This window comes from Pelmatolapia mariae, linkage group LG22, assembly GCF_036321145.2.
Source record: "Pelmatolapia mariae isolate MD_Pm_ZW linkage group LG22, Pm_UMD_F_2, whole genome shotgun sequence".
Taxonomy (NCBI): Eukaryota; Metazoa; Chordata; class Actinopteri; order Cichliformes; family Cichlidae; genus Pelmatolapia; species Pelmatolapia mariae.
This window is the reverse complement of record NC_086245.2, coordinates 17,248,267-17,269,369: the sequence shown is the minus strand read 5'-3', so window position 1 is coordinate 17,269,369 and position 21,103 is coordinate 17,248,267. Positions and strand designations below refer to the sequence as shown.

Here is a 21,103-nt window from a genome sequence, read left to right as displayed (position 1 = left end):
AAGAGGCATCCATGTGTGTTTAAAGGTCAGAGCCAAATGTGTTCACGAGTTATGATTTCTAAAATTGCTCAGCTTCACACACAAACCTACAAACTCATAAGCGTCTATGCTCCTTATTTTCTATCCTCCTTGCGTACACACCCTCTTTCCCACCCCCTCTTCGCCTTCTCTTTTCTACTCAGGTCCCCCTCCTCCCTCGCTCAGCAGCAGCTAGTGGTATGCTCCAATCGTCTTCGCTCTTCTCCCTTCTCTCTCTCTCTCTGTGTGTGTGCACTGTCAGCCTCAGCAGTCTCCACACCACAGCGAGACACTGGTGCAGCGCTGATCCCCCTACATGCACGTGCATGATTTGTGAGTGGCAGGTTCTTAAAAAAAAAAAAAAAAAGCTCAGCACCGAAGTGTGTACAAGTGTGCATGAGAATGTTTTTCTGAAGCATCTTTTTGTGCGGAGGAGCATGTGTGCGGGCCGAGAGACAGTGTGAGGATGCATGGTTGGCAGGTGTTGTCGTGATCGGTGGAGTTTTTGGTGTACTATCGTTGTGTTGTCTGCCTTCCCCCTTCTCCTCCGATTTGGTTATCCTGTGAGGACAAAAAGCATCCTGCTGGGATGTCCACGTCGCCTGGTGCAAATGATGGGAGCCAAAGGAACTCTTGTAAGTGACTTTATTTCATCTTTTCTATTTGAGGGTAGTGGTCTCTGTGTTTTTCCAGGACGTCAAATGTCTGATTGGTGCTGATTTTATGTGAAAGAACCTTCCTTTTCCCATTCAAATAACGAATGTTATTTTGAAGGGAGGCCTGGTCAAGACAAAAAAGGACATAATTTTAGTAAATGTATTTTACCGTTAATGTATGCATCGCTAGGGAAATAAAGACTGCACTTTTTACTGACAGTAGGAATGTAATGTCTGCTGATGTGTGAGATTTGGCTTTTGTGACACTGTACTGTATGTAATTAAGAAGATGATATGTAAATTAGTAAAAGTGAAGTAGTCCAACGTGTACACACTGCTACATGTTTACATGATGCAGCGCTCAGAGGGGTGTGTAATGTGGGAATCCGTGCATGTGTGCGCGAGTGTGTTTACACACATCCTGGAGCTTCTCCAGCTGTCGACGTATTGGGAAAGTGCTGTTCGTCGACTGACAACCAAGACAGCTGTATTTTCTCAGGAAAAGACCAGATGCTGATGTCATTCGTTACTGTCGAACTGTTAAGTATTTCATTTTAACACCTGTGTTTGGTGTAGTCACTGTTAAAACTTATTTATTTTCTTGTGTTTTTGTGTTTTGTTTTTTTTAGAATAAGCTTAAAAACTCTGTCATTTTCATAGCGTAAATTGTCGCATTAGTTTCCTTTGTAAATGTATTTGTACTGTATCGGCAGCTTTAACTGTGCAGGGCAGTGCTAGGTTGTGGAAAAAAGAATATGGCTATTCCGTGTATTCAGTGGGTGAAAGTGTGTGGGACTCATGTGCGTTTTTGTGAGTTTTAATGTTTGACTTCATTCTGGCTTCAAGTAACACACACACACACACACACACACACACACACACACACACACACACACACACACACACACACACACACACACACACACACACACAAAGGATTGCTGTACTGTAAGTGGGTAATTGATAAGACGAAGTGAGTCATTTTGACTCATTTGAAAGCTCAGTGGGAACATACAGACACACACACACACTGGAATACATTGACTGTCTTGACTGAGGCACAGATCACAGCTGGGAAAATGGGCCTTCTCTTATTGCTTTCATTATTATTGCACCATCCCCCTCTTCCTCCTTTCATTCCCCTTCTCCTCTGTTATTTTCAGGATGTTATTTACTGTTCAACCTTTCATATAACTTGCCTGGAAACCTTCTGTGTGTCTGGGTGATGCATTAATGATCACACACTGACACACCCACCCACAGTAGGTATCAATTGTGTGTTTGCGACTGAGGGCTTTTTTTTGTATAATTACACTGTTGTATGTTCTTTTATTTGGCTGAGTAATACTGAAGCCTCCGTTCCGCTCTTTCATGTCTAGTTCTTGGTTGCTTTGTGTTGAATTTGACCAGTTTGCTCCTTGTCAAGGCACATCCATCACATTACCTTATCACAGAGCAGTGCTTTCAGAAAGAAATATCAAGTGACTGCAGGCTATGATTACTGATTTACTAACCATAATGTTACATAACCAAAAGCAGCATCTGAGGAAACAGTGTAACCTAAAGAATAGCTTTTAGGAGAAGAAAACCGGAGATTGAACAAGTGAAAAGGAAAAGATCTCATCAAGGAGATAAATATTAATATATTACCATATCTAAGGTAGTATAAATAAAACAGCCAGCGTGCTTGTGATCATGAAATACAAATTTAGTGCTCACTGCACTGAATTTATTGATTAAACCCTGAAAGCAAATCATCAGCGATGATACAAAGAGAGAGGATACTTATGAACTATTTATGAACTTAGCGTCTTTTTTCTAAAGCGGCAGTATTTTTATCTGCATCCTGTCATCTTGACTCAGTGTGATATTATCAAAGTGTAATGATGGTGCAGATCTCTTCAATCCTCGTTAGTTTGTGTCCTCTGTAAAGGAGCAACAGCAGGCACCTGCCACTGAGATGGATGTGCTGTGTCATCACTTCCTCAGCCAAATGATGGCTTACCTCACCTCTCTGTTCCTCTCCGCTATTTTCCCCATCTACTCACCTCTCTTACCCATCCCCACCTTTCTTTCTCTTTGTGCACGGTTACTGTACACATCTGCTCTCTTCACCACTGGTGTCCTTAATCTCCTCTCCTCTCCTCTGCCCCCCCCCCCCCCCCCCCCCCCCCCAATCGCCCACTTTATCTAGGTTCACATGAAACTTTAATTGCATGTAAATCAAAGCGCTCCAGATATAATTAGTCTTTTGTGCTGCTTTAATAAGGAGAGTCTGCACTATTGAAATATGGTAGAGTAGCAGACTCCTGCACTATCTCAGATAGCTAAAGCCACAGGGCAAACTCAAGTTTTAATGCTGAAGGAAGTGACGTGAACTTTTGAAGTGAAGGTTTTTAGTAACTTAAAAAAAATGTATTCCTGGTGTTTTTGGTTGTCCTTACTAGTGTAGGGTTGATCTTCCTTGTCCCTCTGTTTATATTCACCAGACCATATTTGATAGGTAAATGCTCATTAAAGGTATCAGTATTGGGACTATGTGTCAGAAATATTGGATTTTAAAATGGTAATTGGTGTCTACTTTCGGCAGAACAGGAATGTTGGAAATGTGACAGCGAGCAGGCAGCAGCACAGAAGGTGGGAATTTTTTCATGCTGAACCAATTATTTGCTTGTGCTAAAAAGTTAAAGCTCTCTAAATGACACGATTGTTGTTTGAATCTGGCACTGAAACGAAAATGTCTCCAGTGAGTAAGACACTGTAACTGTATGCTTTTATTTCTGCATACATTTCTCCTCCTCAGTTGGTTTAGTTAAACTAAAAGCAATTAGCTTGTGAATTATTAGCATATTCAAACATTAATCACAGAGCTTATAAACACAGAGTTTGTGCACGCTGACATGTGTTTAATTTGTCTGATCATTGTCAAAGACGGCCTTTGAGATTAGAAGAGATTAATATTCGCTTCAACTGACCCCACTTCTTGTTTCTTTGTTTTTGCTAAATGACAAAAAAAATGTATTGATTATTTTTAGACCTTTTTCGTTGTTTTCACTGCTAGTCATTAAGCAAATAGGCTCATATTTGCACATTTCATGGGGGGTGGGGGGGGGTTGTTAATTTACCCACTTGTTGTTAAGTCACACACATGTCAGCCACGGATATGCAATATTTATGACATCTCTCTGTGTGCTCCAGGTTTGTTTATCCTTTTGTCCCCCTCTTCCTCCCTCCCTCTTTCCGTGACTCGTTTCCACCTTCCTTCTTTCCAAGTCATGTCCACCTGGCTTAACAGGTGTTGCTGGCAAACTGTTAACAATGTGTCTCCTCTAGTAACACTCATAAGTTTACTCATCTGTACTAGAGAGACAGCTTACAGTTTGTATCTGTTGTATAAATTGTAAATTGGCGATTTTTAATGTTTTCATTTGTTACTTTGTTATCCTTTTGTATAATATGTTCAATTTAATTAGGCACGGACGGGCAAAGGGACGAGGGAGACAATAAAAAAAGTGAGACAACATTAATGGGGAGTAAAAGGAAGACGAGTACAAAAACAAAATGACATGAACAGTGAAAGGAAAAATGATAGAGCAAACAAATGACACTAAAGTAAGGAGAGAGCAGCGAAAAGGAAAAGGGATAGGATTGAAAACAGGTGGAGGGTGAAGGAGAGTGGATGATGAGACATGCAATTAGTGACTCGAGAAAAATAAGAAGAGATTAATAGTAGAACAGGACTTTAAAAGACTAAATCAAATCGGGTAATACAGTAAAGAAACAGAATATTGATGTTTTAGAGCAAGACAGACACAATGTCTGGAAGTCTACTAATTGGTGCTGGCTGTGGTGGGGAAATAGAGGAACCCTGCACTCCTCCTCTACAGCCATGACAGGATCTTTCATTAATTTACAAATACCGACAGATAAAAGTGAGAGAACCATGACCTTGTCACACACGATGTCCTATCATTACTGTAGTTGAGACATATTTTCAGAGGTTTTGGCTTAATGCACTGTTGTTTAAGTAATTAACCTACAGAGCATTTAACACATGTAATATTATTACATAATACCAGAAGCTCTTCAAGCCCTTTTATATGTGCTGTCATATGTGCTTGTTTTTAATTTGGCATGCTAGGATTTCTGCTCAGCCGTTTGAATTGTTGAAACATCTAAGCACATTAAGAAGATATCGGTTGTTTGGTTCAGAATGTACAAAAAGAGGACCGCATGCATTTTCGTCAGGCCATATGTGAGTTAATGTAGATTGTAATGGAGTTGTATAATCTTTCCGCTACCCTTTTTTAGTATCACAGCTACAAATAAGCTCCTGTTGCTTATCATGCTGAGAAATTATACTCTGAGCTGCATGACATGACAAAGGAATAAATACTTAGATCCACACAAAGCGTAATGACTGTAATTAAAGGGACAATAGTGACTGATATATAATTTTACACACTAAGGAAGTGCGAGAGGGATGAATCTGAATTTAAGCTGTCAGGTGATTTCAAACACCCTCGCAAATGTGCCTGGCAGTGATGTAAAACTCGGGGACGAAGATGACAAGCTGCTTTAAATTCTCTCACACACACTGAAGAGATTAAAAAACACAGTGCATTCTCATGCATAGAGTATCTATCCAAATATGAAATCTCTTTTCTCATTGCACAGAAAAGAAGCACGTGTAATGGGTGTTTTTGTTTCAAAACCTGGTCACAGATGGTTTAGAAATTGGATTTTCCATCACTGTGTGAGGTATCTCAGCAGGTGGGTTATCACTTTTTTCCCTCTTCTCTCCTCCCACCCCTCTGGGAAATGGGTAAAAAGAGGATTGAGAGAAAAGTGATGGTGTGGTCAGACAGCTATAGAGAAGTTCTAATTAGATCCATGGTTGAACAATTAGTATTTGTAGGCTCCTACCAAGGAGAGTCTGTCACAGTTTACTTCCTGTTTTACTTTGTGCTTCTGTATTTCTTTTCTGTACATACTGTAAAGACAAGTTCCTCCACGTCCCTCTCTTCCTGTTTTTCCTCTTTGTTTTTGTGGATTTTCTTAGCAGAAAAGAAATGTTAGGCCATGTGCACATCTGTGTCGCTGAATATGCATCAGCATGCTGTGGATACACATGGATGCAGATATCAGTTATTATGTTCTTTCTATGGTATTGTTTGACAGACTTATTATTATTGTGTGCATGTGTGCGCGTTTGTGGGGGTGGGACCAATGTGACACTCCTGTTGTAACACCAAAACGACAGATAAATCGACAAAACAGCACAGTCACTAAACGAATAAGCAAGCGTTTCAAACTTAGCAGGTGATGCTGTTGCTAAAACCTATTCCTGCTAAAGGTATTGTCTAAAGATGCTAATATAAATACTGAGCTTTTGTAGTAATATTTGTCAATTGTCAAAACTGCATAACAGAAAAAAAGAAGAAAATTAATAATTAAAACAGGTCTATGTGTCACAATAAGTGTAAATGTCTTCAGATAAAAATCTAAAGACTTTTAGATTTTTACTTTCAGGAAGATAGCCGGGTTAGCCCTTGGTGTGGGAAGTGAGTGATCATTTATGTGCTGCAAGTGCTTGAGAAGGAAGCAATGTTATCAGCACAGAGGATATAAAACCCAGTTTTATGCAACATTATGACAATTTCTGCATCTCTTCATCTCTACACAGCTGGTCCAGACAGAAAAGGCTAGCGACAGATACGAGACAGGCAAGAATAGTAACACTTGTATTTGCTGCAGATCTATGTGACCACACATGTGTTAGCAAGAGAGAGAGACCCATTGCATCCATCTATATTAATAAGGTCTGTTTGCAGATTTCTTAAAGACTACAGAAAGCTGGTGTCGTTGGTACACTGCTTCATTGTAGGTTAGCTCAAAATATTATGTGCAGACAAACTGTGACGCTATTCAAATATGAATGTATTTGACTTGAGGCTACAAGGTATACATTTTTGAACAGCAGAATTGAACCACATGATCATGATGCACTCTAACAGCCACGGGACATACAGTACTAAGTAGATGGTACTGCACTAGGCCACAGGCAAAAGAAAGTGAAACACTGGGAAAAAAAGAAAAAAGAAAAGATAATCAAACAACGAAGTACAGTTTGGTGTAATAAATACCAGAGGGGCTTTATATGTGCAGTTTTATGTCATCATTGTGCAAATACTGTGGCCAAGATTAGGCTTTTACAATTCATGCTGGGACCGACAGGAGTGCACACCATGACTGCAAATAAATGAGGATGTGAACGACAGACAAGAGCAACAAAAGAGGGATGAAGAGAATACTTGAAAAATATGCAGTGACAGAGAGGAACTGGAGCTTAGCAAAAACAAAGAGATGTTGCTGATAGCTTCTGATATCTCTGTCAGTGTGAGAAAAACACCCTCGAACTGTTTAGTGTAAGACTTCAGCACAGATGAAGACATGAGCTCTCTGCTCAGCAGTTAACCCAGGGAACTGAAAAAAAGAAAAAGAACTGGCACAACAGTGTTGGTAAAATACCTTTTGAGTTTCACATCATTATTATGACGCCTCAGTGTCAATATGTAGAGCAGTGCATTGTAACTGTGTCAATAACATCAGCCCTATAGGTTGAAATACAACTGTTTTGTTTAGGAACATAGTCTTTCATTTCTGCTTATGGACCTGCTCACACTGCAAGTTTGCAGTGACATCAAAATGTCATTGAAATGGAAATTGCAGTGAATTATGCAGAAGCTGCTATGTCTACATTATTCTACAATGCAGGACGAGGTGAGCGCTTTGCCTCAACCTCAGTTGAGTGTCAACTGTCAGGGTTTTTTTTTTTTTGACATCCTCATCCACGTCGCTTTCGGTGTGATCAGTTCATGCTGAAATTCCACCCTAACGCTCAAAAACCAGCCTCGACACAGTGACTTCAGTTTTGTCCCCATAACTTGGTGAGTGGTCAGGTTCAAGCCACCACATGTAACAATAATACGAATACACACAAACATTGACTTCCATTTCATCCTTAACCATAAATACTACTTGCCTAATTTTATAAATTAAATCTGACATGATCCTCAAATTAAAACAAGTCTTGCCCTTTAAAACTGAATAAATAAATTTATGGGGACTTGCTTTTTGTCCCCATTGAGAAGATGCATGGGTCCATGATGTCACTGTGTAAACACGAACAGATTCCTACAACATGAATCTTATCTGGAACACACACACAATATACAGACAGATTATCTCAGTCTGCCTCTCGTTTACTCTGTCATCACAAGATGACAGCAGAGCAGCTCTTGAGATATAAAGGAGTCGCTTTTGAATATATTTATATAATAGTTGCATTATCCCACGTGGCTGCCTCTCAACCCAGGCTTATATGCACACATTTCTACCACCGTTATTCATAGACCTTTATGTGTTTGCGTTAGCATGGGCTCCTATAAGAAAGCATGAAAGAAAGCTTCTTAACCCATAAAAAGGAAATTCATCAACTGAAAATTACACAAAATAACATATTATGGTCTCACACGACCTTCACTTTGTGTTCTTCTTGGACATAAAGACTTTAACCGAAACATACATAGATAAATCTCAAATGCAGTTTATATTTACCTTACTGTAAAAATGTATTGCATTCTTGCTTTCACCTCTCATCAAAAGCCCTTGTCTCTCAATCCAGGTGATGACAGAAAAATATGCAAACTTTAAATAATAAAAAGACCATGTTGCGTATACGTCAGAACACCTGCTCTGGTTCAGCACGACTGTTTGTCTTTAAACTAATCTATCATTTATCAGCATCACTAAATGAAAAGACCTGCAGTACACTCACTCCTGCTCTTGCACTGACATGAGTTCTGATGAAAAATTCATCAAAGGGAACATGTGTGTGAGCCTTTTCTGCATGGTGTGGCAACTCTGTTATGTATGGAGGCACATAACACAGGCCCAAAAGTCAGCGCACTGCAGATTTTTTACACCCCTTATGTTATAATATAAGCTGTAGACAGTTTTAAAAAGAGAGAGTCGTGTCAGGGGTTTAAAAGGAAGCATGCACTGGCTCCACTTGAAACTTTGCACATCTATTTGTAAGACGATTTTTACATTTTTATACTCAAGTCATCCCACATTGTGCTTATGCTTCACTGGTTCTGTGTTTGATGCCGTCTTTGTTATGCTTGATTGCTATGTTACAGCACATGCAACTGTTTCTAGTGGGCAGGTCTGTACTCTTATTGGGGATACTGGCAAAATGACATGTGTTTCAGAAGTTATTATTCATCACGTATGGTATACCCTTTAAGTCTACTTGTGTAGCAGCAGGGCAGAGTTTCTGCAAAATTGGCTGAAAGGCTCAGATGCATGTCATCCCAAAATCTCTTTCACCTATACGTGTCTCCTCCCTGTCATCAGCTTTGTAAAATAGGGAATAATCATGGAAAGGGTCAATAGGTCATTCTGGAGTGGCGTCTTCACTGAACACTTGCGGTTGTGTTTTGCTGATGTAAGACTGTAATTGCATAGAAAAAAGAGGACATCCTTGCATAATGCATCAAAGCCTGCATGAAATGTAAAATATTCGCATATTTTATGGCCCAAAACAAACTCTGCTTGTGTACAGATCCTAAATATATGAGCATATTGGATATGGAGATCTACATGCATGCATCTATTTATTTTCACGAATTCCAAATAATCTACAAGATTTGAAACTGACTTAACCCAACTACAGTGCAACTGTAATATTCTAGCTTTTGCATGTTCACAATATCAGCATTAAAAAAATGCTGCAGGGCATGTGGTCAGTGATTTTGCTGTGTATTTTAGTCACTGCAGTCTTCCAGAGATTTTAACTGCCTTTTATAATTGCGAGGGTCAGGTTGGCTAGGTTTCCCAATTTACACCCAGTCATTACCACTTTACCCATCATTAAAAAAGACATCACTCTTATTGGTGTGAGAAAAGCTCCCTTCAAGGCAAGCAATTAACGCACTAGAAAACGCTCCTCTTCCTCCGTTTCTTTCCTCCTCTCCTCTTTTCACCCGCTCGTTCGGCCTCTGTTAAGAGTTCAGAGGTTTCTGTGATGTAAGCCTTTTTAATTGTCTCCCGGGGAGATGGGTAATTTTTTTTTATCTGTTTCAAACAGTACAGCATGACATAGCCATACTACGTGAGCAGATGTGCTAAGCCTTTGTCGAGGTGTCATTTGTGTCCACCGTAGTTCAGTTCCTCGTTGTTAATTGCTAAGAGCCGACTGGCTGATAAATGATTTATTTGGCAGAGCAGGAAGTCTCTTTGTCCCATATTTATCTCTGTGCACAGAGAAGAGTATGGGAAATGTAATTTTTTATTACTCATTAAGACACAGTTAATCTCCATTTGAAAATATGTGTTTAGCAGCATTTAAAATTGCAAACGAAGCAAGACTGGAACTGCAAAATCCTGATTAGCCCGAGAATTCAATATCCACTTACTAGGAAGCGTCATTTCTCAGACCTGTCGCGAGCATTATATCACACCGGGCGTTCGTTATAAAAGACAGGCTAGATGCAGTCAGCAAAATCTGCATCAGAGAGCGTGATGAGGGCTCATGTGGGCAGTGCGTTTTGTAGGCAAACGAGAATGTTATTTTTTTAACAGATTGTGTGAGGCGGGTAGTTTGACATGCTTGTGAGGAGCTGGAAGAGCTGTCAGGTGTTGTCAGATGAAACAACTCTTTCTCTCTCTCATTGCATTTCTCTTTCACCAGATAAGAGGAATGTTTCAAGGCCATGTAAACTATATATAGTGGTCTCGTGTAACTGTGGGTCACAAATATGTTAAAGCTGCAGTTTGAAGAAAGGCAAGTACAGATTGTTAGAATTTGACAATAGACTGTGTAGAAAATGACTTATTATATGCTGGATATGTCCCATATGCTTTTTAATTCTCTGTGGTTGACCCTATTTCGTTGCCCTGCTGGTGTAAACTTGGTCCTTTTAAGCATGCCTGTTGCATGACTTCATGTAGTATTGAATGCACGCATTTAAAGAGGCCAGATGCCTTACAGCAATAGGAATGCATTTGAAAATGTCAGCTGTCAGCTAAAATATATGAATATTTTTTCATATTCTGTGCATAGAGTGCATTTGTGCATACTCATACATGCTGCTTCGGGCTCTTTAGATGATAACATTTAGATTTTTGAAATATTTAACTTCATAGTCGCAGAAGAAAACAAAAAGGACCTCCCAGAGCTGAAGCTCACTATATCTGTGCAGCAACAAGACAGTTTTGTACACAAAGAGTCAGCTGAATACCACATGATGAACATGGAGTTTGTCAGATAATTATGCAGATAAAGCCTAAAGCATGTTGTCTTTCTTCACTATTGTGCTAAGTCAGATTAAAAGTGAAATAGTAAATGCATCCTTTCATGTGTCATGTTATATAATTGCATCTGTGGGTGGTAATGTGTTTGCATTCTGATATACGTCTTTCTTTTTCAGCTTTCAACAAACGATCTGTGCTCATACGTATGTCACACACGTAGATACTTTTATTTAAGCATTTAATACTCTGGTTATGCTCTGGATTGTTTTTCTTTTTTTTTACCTGGACTGTAGCTATTTTCAGTCCCTCAAATCATTAACAGTTAATACTGCTGGTGCTTCAATTATTTCAAAGACTGTACTTTATTAGCCATCTAGGTTCTGTCAGCTCTGGCTTTACCCCTTAAAACCTAGAGATTTTGAGATTTCTACATCAGTGTGATTTTTAGTTATCCTCCTGAAAAGTCTAAATTGCACAATACATTTTCAAAGTGCAAAAAAATGCCAGCTGTTGCAAATATGATACAAATGAAGACTCATATATATGCAATCTTACATTTATTCAATATTTAAAAAGGTATCAGAAGGTACAGTAAACACTCCATTTCCAAAACAATCTAATTTAATGGTTCAAGCTTTAAAGGGTTGAGTCTTTGCAAGATCTCCTTCAGTGTATATAGTGTAGTTTTTCCAATATTCAACCATCACAAACCTTAAAGCTGGGGAGGACAGTTTGAGTTGAGTTGATAACTCGTAACTAATTCTAGTAATTTGAAAAATTGTCTTATTTTTGTAACAGGTGGCTTTTCAGAGAGCATAGTACAGTCGCACAAAGTTGACACCAAAAGGACATTTTAACAAAAGCTCAGCGCATGTTCAGCCTTATCCGAACACATTCAACAAGGTTAGACTCACATTTACAGATGTAACCTTCACCCCTCTCTCTTGTGATTGGTACATTCCTAATTCCAGCGTGCAGCCTTCTGCTGTGAATCGTTGAGCTGCTACAGTAGCTGACACCTCTGATTTGCTGCCAGGCCTAGTCGTGACCCATTCACTCTATTAAAGTGTGTGTGCGTATTCATGTGGGTATCTGCACACATTCCTGCCTGTCTAAGCAATTTGTCTCTTGTTCCTTTTATGTGACTAATTGACAGAAAACAGTAAAGCAGGTAAATAATAATGGCAGCTCGCTGTTTTGTCACATTAGTTAAGGATGTGTTTCAATGTGGAATCAGTCAAAAAGAATTATTCACATCAATTAGGGCCGTTTACTACACCATTACAGTCTACGTGGGGTCTCTGAAGCTGGAACGTTAAGCCATTTTTGGAATGAAAAATGTCCTGTTTTCTGGTAGAGTTTAGACTGTGAATGACTAAGCAGGAGGCAAAAAGCCCTCCTACAGAGCTTTGCCTTATATGTTGGTGTGCAGTTGCCTGGTTACATGTGTAGTTAGGAAAACTGATTAAATGTTTGTTGATACTCTCACTTAATTCAATATTCTACTGGTTACTGACAGAAACACTGACAAGAGCCTTGATGTGTGCCATCTAAATTCATGTGGACAACGCAACCATTTAATTTCAAGGCTGGGGATCTATTCTCAGCTACTCAGGGAGGAGAGGGAAGCAGCTTCCTGCTCATGCTATATACAGTGGGAACAGAGTGTTGATGACCTCAACGGTGGATATAGTAAGGTGGTGGAAAGAATACTTCCAGGATCTCCTTGATCCCGCTGACATGCTTACTTTAGTGAAGTCTGGGGACGAGGGGTATGAGTCGCCCATCACTGTGGACAATGAAGTAAATGGTAAATGGTAAATGGCCTGCATTTGTATAGCGCTTTTCTAGTCCATAGGACCCCAAAGCGCTTTACACTACATAGCAGTAGTGTAAAGCGTACAGTAGCCAAAAAGCTCTCCGGTGGCCTAGGCCCTGGGGTGGATGAGATTTGCCCTGAGTTCCTCAAGGCTCTGGATGTTGTTGGGCTGTCGTGGTTGACACGCCTCTGCAGCATCACGTGGAATCAAGCCTCTGGATTGTCAGACTGGGATGACAGTTTAAGAAGGGGGACTGGAAAGGGTGCTCCAAGTTCAGGAGCATTGCACTCCTGCTCTCTGGGAAGGTCTACACTAGGGTGCTGTAGAGGTGAGTCTGCCCGTTAGTTAAACTTAGGCCCCAAGAATGGTTGTTGAACACTGGATCATCTCTTTATACCCTTGAGGTTGTTCAAGAGTGCACAGGAGTTTGCCCGCCTAACCTATATGTGTTTTGAGGATGTGAAGAAGGCATTCGACTGTGTTCCTTAGGGCATCCTGCGGGGGTTCTCTGGGAGTATGGATGACTGGCCCATTGTTCTTGGCCATCCAGTTCCTGTACAACCATGGAAAGAGCTTAGTTCACATTGCTGGCAGTAAGTCAGACCCTTTCCCAGTTAAAGTTGGGAACCAGAGGGAGAAATTGCTTCCCCAAGTGTAAGAGCTAGAGAATCTCAGGAGATTGACAGATGGATGCAGCAGTGAAGCAGAACCTGTATCAGTCTGTTGTGGTGAAGAGAGAGCTCAGCGTGAAAGCAAGGCTATCGATTTAGCGGTCAGTCTATGTTCTTATCCTGAGTTGGCCATGAGCTTTGGGGAATGACCAAAAGAATGAGATTGGACTGAAAATGAGAGAAAAAGCATCCAGTGAGGGGAAAAAAAAACCCTTTAAAAGACCGTTGGAAAGCCTGAAGAACTGTTGCTCAAGATTATATTAAAAAAATGACAAAGTCTGAGTCCTTGGAAGTAAAATATAAAGAAATGAGAGTAGCTCAAGACTCAATAATATGTTAAATAGCCCAGGAGAAGTCAGTGGAAAAAAATCTACAGCACAACACGTTCCTGCCTCATACACAGTGTTTTATTGTTTTCATTTTGTCTCAGAGAGGCCCCTCATTAGATACCCATCAGCGACTGAGGCTGCCGCATCATTGCGAACACTTATTTGATTACAAACCAGTGAAAACTAGTTTCTGCGTGCTCGCCAGCTGTGAATGCCTAGTGAGTAAAGTAACAGTTGTGTTTGTATGCCAGTACATTGGCATATTAGCAGAGACAAATTGACTGTAAATATTTTGAATCTGTGACGGAGACTTGTGATTTATGGGGAGGGAAAAGAGCTGGGAATGAGACATCTGCCCGAAACTTGATCCAAAATTTGGGCAGTGCAGATGTAACAGGTTCTGTAGAAGAGGATTTAATTTTGTGTTTCCATACAGCATCTCCATCCAAGATGCTTTTAAGTATAGTATTCCAGTCCATTTTAGTCACACACACTTTCTCCATACATGTACTCCATTTTTTTCTGTTCCACCTCATATTTATTCTGTGCACAGTAACATTTCAAAATACTGAATCTAAAGGGTTTTTTTCAGTTGAAAGTAAACAAAAAACCACAAAGAAATCAATTGTCCACTGTAAGATTATGAAAGCATGAAAATAACGTGGTAAACTCCCCCACACAGCGTGTACTCCACAGTGTAGCCCACACAGCAACGCGGCCCTCTGCTGCATCTCGCGAAAACATTTTTGGAGCAGTAGCAAAATGCTCCAAACGTTAATGTGTCACAAAAGCCGCACAATGATTCAATATCATTTTCTAAATGAATTTCCCTGGTTGGTAATAGAATGGGCCACACACACTTTATAACCATATTCATCAGTTTTCCACGGTTCAGTTAGGTTTCTGTGTAAATTAGGGCCAGCAGCAAACGTGGAGCATTTTTGGAGGGAAAAAAAATGTAATATTGCAGGAAGATAAATAGGCTTGTTCTTCAAAATATCAGAGACGAAAGAGCTGCAGTTGCAATCTGAATCTCGTGTCCTGAAGCCAAAAGTTCTCAATAAAACACTTTTACACTGCAAAAGCACCGCAATGATTAAAGGCTGTAGGAGGCTGAAAATTACATTTAAATTGTGCTGTGGATATGCAAGACACCTAACACATGCACACAGAGTTTTGTCGTTCTTGAACTCTGATATATCCTAATCAGATGACACGTTTTATTTATTTATTGTCATGTATGTTATGTACTATAAACAGCAGATGAGATGAAACTGCTTCAAAGCTGTTAGCGCTTGATTGAGAGGAACTTCATGAAGCCGCCACAGTCGCTTTTTAGACACGAAAGAAGAAGTAAATTACAAACGAGACCCGTAGAGAGTTGCATGCCTGTGTACATGTGGGAGTAGTAAGGGTGGTAACGGTGAGCCTGAGCTGTTTAAAGATAAAGGAAGTAACAGCAAAGCCTGCAGAGTGCATGCACATGTGTAAATCAACCAACAATGCAACTTAGATTATTAGAAGCCAGCAGTCATTAAACAGCATCAGAATACAAACAAATGCATATGAATGAATCATCCAGTCATGGTGAGGTCACATTAATGTTGCTCTTTTGTAATATCTCTGGTCAGCGATGCATGCTCAAGTGGTTTTTTCCTCTCTTGTACGAGAAGTTCATTCATACTATTAAGATATTACAGTTTCAATATCGTGCACATATGACCTTTAGCATGCAAGTAATTGTGATGGTAGTGTGCTAGAGAGAGACAAAGAGAGAGAAGGCAGTCATTATGTGTGTTTTATTTACAACACGGGGGCTGCCTTTGGCGGAAACCTGAACACTTGAGAGATATAGCGAGGCACACAGAATCTAAAAATACCACGGCTGAGGGAGCAGGGCTTAAGAATAAGAAGCAGTGGCTGTCTCTACTGTCAGCCCTGCCTCTTGGTGTTCAGGCTGTGTGTTGCTGTCTCAGAATGAAATATTAGGCCTTTATAAGCAAACGGAAACAAATCCATGTGAGACCAGACAGCTAATTTAATGTGACAGATGAAACAGGGAGGGTTTTACATCAGATATATTGAATGTTTGATCTGTTTAGCGAGTCAGTGTGATGTAAAGTGTGCGAAACGACCATAATGTGATCGTGGATGGATTCTTTGAGCTCTAATCAAAATAACAGAGGGGGGGGGAGATCATTTGTGCTTTGAGTTTTATTCATGGCTGAAAAATGTCACCAGTGCTTTGTTATGACGAACTAAAATGCAGCTTCTTTTTTTTTTTTAAATATCTGTAGCGTCTCGGAGTAGATAAAACAGTTATTTTCATAAAGGTAACACAGACTTTGACATCATATAAGAATACTGCACTTCAGTTTTACATTATGTGGCATCTCCAGCACTGACGTTAAGGTCGTGCCCTGTAGCCATGCCCCTGTTCTCCTGTCATCTCTCTCCAAGAAAAGCTGGGACACAAGGATGAAAACATTTACCACCCACACGTTCTGCATCCCACTGCCACTCCTGCATTCTCTTCATGTCCTCCTGTGTATCACTCTGCTTTTCTCCCACCTCACACTCATGCAAACGCATATATAAAAGCCTCCGAGGACCGGTGCATAGTTAGCAACGGTTGTAAACGCATGCGCACGAAACGATGGCTCCAGTCCCAGGCAGGCCTCACAGGCAAGCTGGCTAGCAAGTCCACTGACGCCTTCATCCGTTTACCCGTTCATCTGTCCGTTTAAGGCTTCAAACCTAACCCCCTCTTCACTGGCAAAGCCCAAAGGCAGCACCTGATGTGTGAAGAGCACACCAAAGTGTAAACGAGTGCCTCAGCCGTGACTTGAATTGGCTGCTGATGATTTACAAAAAGACATATTTCCATTTGAAAAGGCTTCTTTAAGAGTTGCTTATCATCGCTGCTACTGTGTTTGTGCTCTGTCTGAATGCTCTTTTTACCTAAGGAGTCTCACCAAAGAGCATTCTGAAAGCTCTCTAATTAAAAAACCCTATTTTAAAAATGTGAGCCCAGTTTAGCACTGAACCTCAAAACAGATTTCTCAACACTTGCTTTCTCGAACTAGGGTGTGAGAAAATGAGTGTTTGATCACATCTAGAGCTTGATTTTAATCCTAAAGACTTTAATTGCCCTCGGTGGCGCGGCAGCCTCTTTAATTTTCACCTGCAGACACTTCTTAGCTCTTCTAACAGTATAGCTGCTAAAAAAGGGGGACGAAACTAATGCACTTCCATATTTGGGTACACATTTACATGCCATATAAAAGAATACCGCACACTTGTAAACATAAAGCAAATAAAGTGCTGTGTTTTTATCACAGTAGTGGAGTTTATTGTCAATAAGGGTACATTAAAAAAACACACACAGACTCTCACATGCACAGTCGCCCACACAAGCATCCACACACACATGCGTGCAGCCGCACACACCCTGACACACCAGCCCCTTTTCCTGTGGGTTCTGCTTCCTGCATTTTGTAGAGCACGAACAGATGTTTCTGTAGCTCTGAAAGCAGATGATTTGAAATTGACACATCGTATTGAATCTGAACAAGAAGACTGAGTCTCTGCGGATTTGGTTTGCACACCGGAGAACCGAGAAAGAGAGCAAACTTTTTGGAGCACGTGATTTTAAAGTGCGCCGTTTCCTCCTGTGCAGCTGAGAAAGAGAAAGCGTGTGAGGGGATAGGTACACTTTTCTTGGCCCCCCTTTTTTTTTGAACGATGATTGTGGAAACAGATGCGCCGTCAGGTAGTAAAGTCGATTTTGCACTTCATGTTCATGTCGTAATCTGCTACAGGAAAATGATTGGTGCCTCTCTGTCTGATTAAGATGTTTGGAGATGGTGCAGTTTTAGATTGCACTGACGCGAGTGCCACAGAATCCATTTCTTTAAATAAAATGGTTATTTTACTCGACATCATCTGCTATGACTAACATAATGCTGTTGGCTCAGCTCCCATGAATCATCCCCACGAGCTCACCTTTGCACGCTTGAATCATCTGATGCCAGCGTGCACATTTGTATAGTATGTGCGGCACGGCTTCCGAAATTTGTTGGGACTTAATGACTTGTGCTCTTCTACTAAACTCATCAGCACAAACTTAATCCTGCAGGCTAAATGAGCGAGAGCTAAAAATAGTCCCTGTAGCTACAGTGCCATGCGTACCAGGATACGGTTGTCTGGTATATAGCAGTGATGGAAGAAGACCGGGGGGTGAATAGAGGGATGAAGGCCTGGAAAGATGACAAAAGAGGTCTTCATTAAAAGTAGAGTGGTTTTCATCTAAGTGTTTTGAGGTGGGAATACTGGCATAAACCATCACAGTGTACACCATATTGGAGTATATTTATGTTCTGATTTATATTTGAACCTTTTGGGAATCATGACTTTCATGGCAGTTCTCAAAAATCTTTGTCTGCGGATCTGACGGTGAAAGGAATAATAAGCTTCCGCCGGTAGGCAGGCAGACAAACAGATGGATGCATTCAGTCAGCAGGTACATAGATGATGTAAATAAATAGTCAGGGGAAGCTAATAATGGATCGAGAATTAGATTAGAGACGGAGTGATTAAAAAAACGGGATCCTGCTCTATTGGTAATGCCTTCTGTCCACATGTCCTAATTATACCTAAATGCATTGCCCTGCTTCTCCCTTACTCCTGCTCGGTCTCCTGCTACTAACCCCACACAATGCTTGACAATCTTAACAAAGCTTCCCTAAGGCCCCTTATCTAATAGAGCAGTCTCTACAAGACACACACACACACACACACACTTACATCGCAGCCAGCAGCGAGTTGAGGGGGAAAGATGAGGGAGTAATGGGACAAAGACAAGTTGTCAGATAAATGAGATAAATTAGACACTGAGTGAGGAACGACAGAGAAAGAGAGAGAGCTATTCTTTTCCAACTCTCCCAGGGTTGTTGCTGTGTGCGAGAGCTCTGGTGGGATCTCATTGTTCTTTTTTGTCCTTGTGTGTGTCCGTGTCCATCTGCTGCAAGCCACAGTGTGTTTTATCAGGACTGAGGTCTGGTGCTCGAGCAGAAGGACGCATGTGCAAATATACTGTGTGTCACAGCTGAGGAGTGCACTTCTGTTTAGGAAACACGAAATCCTGCAAATGCACTCGTAGTGGACAGTGTAGTAGATGTAAGTCTTTGTAGATTTACTGTGAGCATCAGTGTCAACTTTCTTCACTGATTTTTGACATTAAATTCATTTTTTTAAGCCTTCATTGATTAAATTTGATGGTTTTTGTCTACGTTAAACCAGGATTAAAGATATGTGTCACCCATTGTATATGCGTTGGCATCTTGCCATAGTAGTTACTTGGGGGGGCTTATATAATGCTGTCATTTATCAGCAGGAGAACAGAGAACTAAAGAGACAGCCAGTTGGAGACCCCAGGCTGCCACAGTGCCCACGCACACAGCATCATGTTTCCACTGCATCACTAGACATTAAATTAGCTTAAATTTGCTTCCTGGAGACGTACTTATTACTGCAAATCCTAAAACTAATCCTTAACCTGGTCTTATCCAGCATCCAACCTTAAAACAAGTCTAGATACTAACATTTGTAAAACTTTACATTGAAGTCCTTGTAATAAGCATTAGTTTAATCATATTTTCAGATATTAAAATGTCCTATTAGTTAAAACATATGTTTCATTAACATCGTCACTAACACGTCATATGAAATGTGTCACGGTCCTGGGTCGGTTCGACCCAGCATTTTGTGTTTCTTATGTTTTGGTTTCGTTTTGCATTAGTTCTTCTCTGGGGATGCTGTTTTGATATTAATTACGTTCTGTTTCGTTAGCTGTCTGATGATGATGATGATGATTATCATTGTTTGAGTTCTGTTATATATATTCTGCCTTAGTCTGTGTCTTTGCCTGTATATGATGTCACCCCGTCTGTTTATGAATCTGTTTAGTTCAGCGTCCTGTCTGGTTCCCCGTGTCTGAGTTTCCTGTTTTATTGTGAAGGTCGGTGTCTTATGTGAGTGTGCTCAGTTTACGTTTCCCCTGTCCCGTCAGCTCTGAGTTCTCCCAGCTGTGTTGCCCTCCTGTTTCTCATCCCCTGATTACCGGTGTGTGTATTTAAGCCCTGTGTGTTCTCCTGCCTGTTGCCGGTTCGTCTGTGTTACTCCGTGTCAGTCTGCGTTACTGTGTTCCTCGGTGTCCTGTTTCTCGTCTGCGTCTCTCTGCCTCTCACCCCGTTCGTATGTTCTCAGGTTTGTCATTTAGCTTTCCCAGTTTAGGTCTTTAGTTTTGTCTTCTCTCTTGCCTGTTTTGCCACCTCACCTCTGTGTAAATAAAACTTCACTAGCATTTCATCTCCTGCTTGCATCTTGGGTCCTCTTTCCTCCAACACCACACGGCTCGCCTCGGCAGCCGTGACAGTACGAACCGGCCACTATGGACCCAGCAGCATTCAACCCGCCCAAGGAGCTCCGGGAGGATATTGTTTACTCTGTGGACAAATTACTTAACGTTTGGTTGGAGCACGAGGAGAGGGAAGTTCGCCTGGCTGTAGCTAATCGGCTACAGCGCTTGGTTTCCGGTCTCCCCTGGCTGCTCAGCTCACTTCACCCGCTCGTACAGAGTTTCATCCTGAACGAGCTCCGTCTTCAACCCCCGGCTGCTACCACCCACCCTGCAACTCATGCATCACTGTCTGGTCCGACGGAGGATGTTCTGCCCGGTCCGTCGACCCAGCCTTCAAGAGGGAAACGGCGCTCACGCCGCCGACGCTCGCCACAGTCGGACCTAGGGATTTCAGAGCGGCCGTCTGTGGTGAGTGGACAGGACAATGTTATTGGTCGGAACCGTGGGACTCTTAACTCAGGGGTAGTGTTCTGTACGGTAAAGGACAATGACTGCTTATCGCCTCAAGCTCAGTTAGCCGTCCGGCCCGAAGCTCAGTTAGCCGCCCGGCCCGAAGCTCAGTCGCCACCTTCACCACATTCAGCCTCACTACCTCAGTTACAGTCACAGCCAGACGAACTGCAATCTCTGTTACAATCCATAGCCCGGTCTATAGCTAAGTTGGCAGAAGAGTCATTAGCCTTATCATCTGTTCAGTCTCCCATTCCTCCACTGTTGTCATCCCAACCATTATTTCAGTCACCCTCAGTTCAGCCTCCTGCTCAGCAGAATCTAGTCCTGCATTCTGTCTCAGTTGCTCCACCTGTACCACAAAGCAAGTCATTTCAACCCAAAAGAAACTGTTCTTCGTCCATCCGTTCCAAGCAGA

At 41.3% G+C, this 21,103-nt stretch overlaps 1 protein-coding gene across 2 annotated transcripts in view; it reads left to right on the top strand.

The window, feature by feature from the left end:
* Positions 1 to 245: 245 nt before the first annotated feature.
* dtnbp1b (dystrobrevin binding protein 1b) overlaps positions 246 to 21,103 on the top strand; it is a 32,357-nt gene continuing 11,499 nt past the window's right edge. Inside the window, exon 1 of one of the 2 annotated variants that reach the window (XM_065470826.1) lies at positions 246 to 653. In XM_065470826.1, coding sequence (XP_065326898.1) covers positions 608 to 653 — 46 coding nt within the window. In that variant the 5' untranslated portion in view covers positions 246 to 607. The remainder of the gene's footprint in view (positions 654 to 21,103) is intronic. The other variant, XM_065470825.1, reaches the window with a different exon arrangement.